Genomic DNA, 6109 nt, shown 5'->3' on the forward strand with positions numbered 1-6109 from the left:
CGTCGCCGTCTCGGATCTTGGCACGTTACCGGTTTCATACGTGTGATCGCGAGGACGGTGCGTCAGTCTCAGCTTATGCTGCGACTCTGAGGCGACTGGCGCGGCCATGTCATTTCAGCGCGGAGGTGCTCGACGAAATGCTCCGAGATCGGCTGGTCTGTGGAATCCGGAATCCCAGACTTCAGTCCAGACTACTCAGTACGGAGGATCTCACTCTCAGCTCTGCGCTCGCGATCGCTCAGGCGTTCGAATCGGCGGCTGCCAACGCCAGTGAGCTGAATCGCAGCAGTCCCGTGTCATCAGAGCGAGCGGATCTGCAGCCCGTCCATCGGGTGGAGGAGCGCCGACCGCGGCAGAGTCCGTCCCGAGTGGCGGCGACGGGTGGCGCTCGAGCTCAGTGTCACCGCTGCCGGCAGAGAGGACACGAGCCGGCCGGGTGTCCGTTTCGCTTCCGGCGCTGTTTTTCTTGCGGGGAGGTGGGTCACTTGCGAGTGGCCTGCCGACGGCGCACGCCGGCGGTCCGGGCGGTTCAAGTGGAGTCGGCAGAGCATTCCACAGCTTCCGGTGCAGCTGCGGCGGAGCCGAGGAGCCTGGAGAGAGTGGAGGAGGATGTGTATGCTCTGTTCGGAGTCTACAGTGCCGGTGTCTCGCCGCTCTCGGAGGCCGCGGCCGCTCGCTCGGAGGACACAGTCGAGCGGTGCGCAGCTGGTGGCGGCGTGAGTGTGGGCGCTGCTACGGTTGCTGCGAGTGAACCCCACGGGGGTGGCTCCGATGAGCCTATGGTCGGCGCTCTTGCTTCTGGCGCGGCGGCGGCGGCAGCTGGCAGTGGCGCGGGGCGCTCGGCTGATCGTGAGTCTGCCGGCGGGCCCGGCGGCGGCGTGCATCGCACGGAGGGAGCTGAGGGAGTGGCACCGAGGCGGCCTCAGCGCTGCGGGCCGTACATCGCACAGTGGGCATTTTTCCGATCTAGCACGTATTTATTCGTAGAGGGCAAACCATAGGTATAATTGTAGCCAGATTGTGCACAGATGTTGGCTGGTGTGTCCTGGTGAGAATTTTACCTGTAAATGTGCATAATCAACATAGTATAGGGGGTTCAATTGGACCCCCCGCTCAGCCGTTTGGCCCCTGATCAAGCTAGAGCTTCGCGGAAAAGTCAAGCGTGCTGCCTATGACGAAATTAGGCCGAATATATCCAATTTCAAAGTCCAAGGTCATAAGCTGACTTTCCAAGTCAGTTTAATGACCCAACTAAAGTTGGGAAATCGAGACCTCTTGAAACTTCGCAAAGTTAGGGTGTTACGGGGTATTTTAGGGTGCTGATCACGAATTTCATGTTAGTTTTGATCACAGACGATGTCTTTATGCATTTAGGCCAGGTCGGGTCAGGTCAGGTTAGATCAATTAGTAGGCGTCCTGCCGGCCATCCATAGAAGTGTCACCTACTACTGATAGCTTCGTAACATGGAACGAAGGCACTAGAACTACTTCGTAAATATTCAAATGGCTGCTAAAATCGAAATCAGCACCAAAAACTACCCTAGAAACAAGTAAAACTCGAAAAAGTGAACCAAGGTCATCAAAAGGTCAATGACCTTGACTTGACCTTCACGTGACCTTGACACCCACCATTATGCATGGCACCAACATCATTTCACATATTTGAACGTTTAAAACCACAAAAAGACTGGAAACCGCGGATAATGTGAGCTGGCATACGCCGAATCGCGATTCCGGCCAAACATGGTCTCGAGAAATATGCCACAGGTCAAAGGTCAGTTGGGTCAGAGTCATGAAATTTTTAGGTTAGATGTAAAATTGATGATCTCGAGGGTACCGAAAGTTTCGGCGCGATCGGCCGCTTTTTGCGCGAGTAATTCGCGGAAAACCATGGGGTTTTATCCGACCCCTTCCCCCTCCCCCTCCCCACAAGTGCGATGGTTAATAAGGTTACGGTATGTATAATTTACGCTTGTCATCCTATTCCTAATGAATGTGTCTCAGAAAATATGCATCATATAAATCACGAAGTAAAATTATTCGCCTATGTCCGGAACATACCTATATCGTGCTGTTTGCCCTAGCGCTCCTCGAGTGGGGTGTTAAGATACTCTAATGTGAATATTCCGTGTTCAGGCAAGTTTCGGCAGCCAAACTAGGCGTTGTCTTGTGCAGAAGAAAGTGGCGAATTCGATAGGATATATTTCGGAGTGGAAAAGTGTGGAGAACATTGTTGATTTCCTACATTTATTTAGAATACCATTCCTTCAATATGGTGTCTGTAAGGGTTTTTGGTAAAGGGCATTTTTGTGACCTTAGTAAGGTTGTGGCATACTTTCTGTTTGCCATTCCATTCCTAATAAAGGTGCCTTTCAGACGATATGCAACTTTAAGACCTTGCAAGATTAAAACCAACAGGACAGGACAATGAAATTGAGCTATACTTTCGGGCCTTGCTGAGCCCATTGAGTAATCACGCATGAGTGTGAACTTTGGGCGCATTTTTCCTAGTTTTGCTGTGGACATACAGATAAAACAATGCCATATATGAAAAATTCAGACATTTCTTAGCCCTACTGACACAAAAAATAAACAAAAATCCAAAAAATATTTTTTGAATTAATAGGCGCTAGATCGGAAAAATCCCCACTGTGCATCGTTCCGGTGCGGCTGAACGGTAAGTTGCTGGAGATGGAGCTCGACACGGGAGCTGCCGTCTCCGTCTGCTCGGAGCGCGCGTTCAAGAGGCTCTGGCCGACCGGCGGTCCGCCCATGGAGCGCTGTGAGCAGACTCTGAAAACATATAGCGGTGGAACGATCGGTGTGTGCGGTCAGGTGATGGTCGATGTGCAGTATGGTGACACATCGGTCCGTGTGCCGCTCGTGATCGTTCGCGGTGGCGGTCCGTGCCTGTTCGGGCGTGATTGGCTCGCTCGCATTCGGCTGGACTGGTCGTCAGTGTGCGTCATGACGGCCAGCTCGCGGGTGGACGCGGTGCTGGCTGAGTTCCCAGACGTGTTCGACGGGGAGCTGGGATGCTTCAGAGGTGAGCCGGTCACGGTGGATGTCGATCCAGACGTCCAACCCCGGTTTTTCAAACCGCGCGTCGTCCCGTTGGCGTATCGGGATCAAGTGGAGCAGGAGCTGGATCGGCAAGTGAAACAAGGACTCTGGGAACCCGTCGCACATAGTAAGTGGGCTGCACCGCTCGTGGTGGTGCCTAAGGCTGGGGGAAAGGGTGTGAGGTTGTGTGGCGACTACCGCTTGACTGTGAATAAGGCGGCTAGGGCAGATCAATACCCCCTCCCTCGCGTCGAGGATTTAATGTCGCGACTGACCGGGGGGACAGTGTTCTCGAAATGTGACCTTAAGTCAGCGTACAATCAGCTGGTGTTGGAGAAAGAGTCGCGTCAGTATCTCTCTCTGAACACGCCCCGCGGCTTGCTGCGGCCGACCAGGCTCAGTTTTGGGTACTCGGCAGCGCCGAGTTTGTTCCAGCGGACGATAGAGACGCTGTTGGCTGGCATCGAGGGCGTGGGAGTCTTTTTAGATGATGTGATCATCACCGGCCGTGACATGGAGGCGCATAACCGTGCCCTCCGGGAGGTTCTGCGGCGGTTCAGTGACGCTGGCCTCCGAGTGAACCGGGACAAATGCAGTTTCGGCGTGCCCAGTGTCGAGTATCTGGGGTTCAGGATCAGCGCGCGCGGTGTCGAGACGACTGAGGAGAAGGTATCTGCCATCCGTAACGCGCCGGAGCCGCAGAACGTCTCGCGGTTGAGATCGTGGCTCGGTCTGATCAACTATTATGCAAAGTTCATACCGAACTTGGCGTCCGTGCTCTCACCCCTGTACCGCTTACTGCGACGTGATGCACCGTGGGTGTGGTCTGAGACCGAGATGCGTGCTTTTCAGACAGCAAAAGAATTGCTGCTGAAACCCGCAGTACTGGCTCATTTTGACTCGTCCCTCCCCGTGGTCCTGACGTGCGACGCCAGCCCCGTGGGAATCGGGTGCATTCTGAGCCAGGTACACGGTGACGGCGAGAGACCGGTGGCATTTTACTCCCGATCTTTGAACAGTACAGAGGCTCGTTACTCACAGACGGACAGGGAGGGCCTGGCTGTGGTGAGCGGGGTCAAGAAATTTAATTATTTCTTGGCCGGTCGGTCATTCGTGATCCGCACGGACCATAAACCTCTGTTGGGACTGATTGGGGAACAGAAGTCGCTTCCGGTGATGGCATCGCCCCGTGTGATGCGATGGGCGATGCTTCTGGCGGGGTATGATTACCGGCTGCAGCACGTGGCGGGTAGTAAAATACCTCACTGTGACGCGCTGAGTCGGCTTCCCGTGCCGTGCCTGTCAGCAGAGTCTCCGTGTCCCGCTGAGCTCATAAACTTACTCGAGTTTCTCAACTCCTCGCCGGTCACCGCAGATCAGATCCGTCTTTGGACCGCCAGAGACCCGACGCTGTCCCAGGTGTATCAGTTTGTTCAGAACGGCTGGCCAGAGGTGGACGTAGAACAGGTTGAGCTCCGTCCGTATAAGGCGCGGTTAGGAGAACTTAGCCTGCAGGACGGGTGTGTGATGTGGGGGTCTAGGATCGTCATTCCGCGGCAGGGCCGGAAGGCGGTCTTGGAGTTGATACATGAGGGACATAATGGGGAGAGCAGGTCCAAATCGTTCGCACGCATGTACGTTTGGTGGCCCGGGATGGATGGCGAGATCACGGATACGGTGCGTAAGTGTGTCGCGTGTCAGTTGCAGCGTAACCGAGAGCCTAGCTCGCCGCTGCACCCGTGGGCCTGGCCGGCTGCCCCGTGGGAGCGTGTTCACATGGATTTCTGTGGCCCCCTGAATGGACATATGTTTCTGGTAGTAGTCGATGCGTTCTCAAAGTGGATGGAAGTGTGTCCGCTGCGAGCGGCGACCACAGAGGCTACAGTAGAAGCGCTCCGTGTTCTATATGCCCGGTGGGGGTTGCCGAAAACCGTCGTGTCTGATAATGCTCAATGTTTTGTTAGCGCTGGTTTTAAAATGTTCTGTGAGGAGAATGGTGTTCGGCACATTACCACTCCGCCATACTCGCCAAAGTCCAATGGCTTGGCCGAGAAGTCTGTTCAGACGTTTAAACACGGGTTTACTCGTCAGAAAACCGGTTCCGTTTTGTGTAAAGTGTCGCGTTTTTTGTTTAAATACCGTGCCACCCCGCATAGCACGACTATGCGATCCCCGTCTGAGCTGTTTCTCGGTCGGCAGTTCCGGACGCATCTGGATAGCTGCGCCCGGACTTGCGTCGACGTGTGGAGCAACGTCAGTGCGCTCAGAAGAGCTCGGCGGACCGCGGGGCTAAGGAGCGCCACTGTGTGCCCGGTGATGCCGTGTACGTGTCGGCGGTGGACAGACTGAGCGGGGTGGAGGGAGTGCGTTGGCTGCCAGCGGTTGTGGTAAGCCGCAAGGAAACCGAAGTGGTCGTTTGTTTGGAGAGTGGGAATTTGTTGCGTAGACATGTAGATTATGTGAGGATGCGCGTGACGAACGGGGCGGAAGGGTTTGATGATTTAGAGTTAGCACCCAGTGTTGTGCCGGCAGCTCCGCCCGCTGCAGTGCCATGTGATGTACGCGTCGGCGGCGACCGTCCAGGCCGGGCGCTCCGGTCGAGCGACCAGCGCCGGGCGCCCAGGCGCTTAGGCTACGATAGAGATTTCGCCCAAATATCTGTGGTGCAGGGATGCGGTAGACCGCGCCCAAAGCCAGGGCCCGGGTAGCCGGGTCGGGGCAGCTTGCGCTGACCCAAGCCGGGGCCGCGCGTCTTCCCGGTGTCATGGATAGCCTGGGGCTGCGGTGACGTCAGCGCTCGGGCCGAGGACGGCCTGTGTGTCGGGAATAAACAGTCTGGAACCGACTGAGCGTCTGTGTACTTCACAAGCCACGGCAATTTTGACGAGAGCCAAACATGATGAGTTCAGTTTTGTTAGTGTTAACTTTCAAACCGTTGGTATGAAACCAGGCGTCAAATGAGTCCAAAATTTGTTCCAAAGTTGCAATGAGATGAGGGAGGGAGTCTTTTTTGCCAGATAGTAAGATTTGAGTATCGTCAGCGTAC

At 55.2% G+C, this 6109-nt stretch overlaps 1 protein-coding gene across 1 annotated transcript; it reads left to right on the plus strand.

Moving 5' to 3' along the window:
* Positions 1 to 2691: 2691 nt before the first annotated feature.
* On the plus strand, positions 2692 to 5282 carry LOC122369858. The gene is made up of 2 exons (XM_043344932.1): positions 2692 to 3190; positions 5263 to 5282. Exons 1-2 carry the CDS (start codon positions 2692 to 2694, stop codon positions 5280 to 5282), a joined length of 519 nt encoding a protein of 172 aa, XP_043200867.1.
* The last annotated feature ends 827 nt before the right edge of the window (positions 5283 to 6109 follow it).

This window comes from Amphibalanus amphitrite, unplaced genomic scaffold (genome assembly GCF_019059575.1).
Source record: "Amphibalanus amphitrite isolate SeventyFive unplaced genomic scaffold, NRLGWU_Aamphi_draft 001080F_arrow, whole genome shotgun sequence".
Classification (NCBI taxonomy): domain Eukaryota; kingdom Metazoa; phylum Arthropoda; class Thecostraca; order Balanomorpha; family Balanidae; genus Amphibalanus; species Amphibalanus amphitrite.

Excerpts from the sequence above, each read along its gene's own strand:
- LOC122369858 (XM_043344932.1), top strand. The coding sequence starts at position 2,692 with ATGGAGCTCGACACGGGAGCTGCCGTCTCCGTCTGCTCGGAGCGCGCG. Across the intron at positions 3,191-5,262 it reads CTGGGAACCCGTCGCACATA|TTCCGGACGCATCTGGATAG; the intron begins GTAAGTGGGCTG and ends CTCGGTCGGCAG.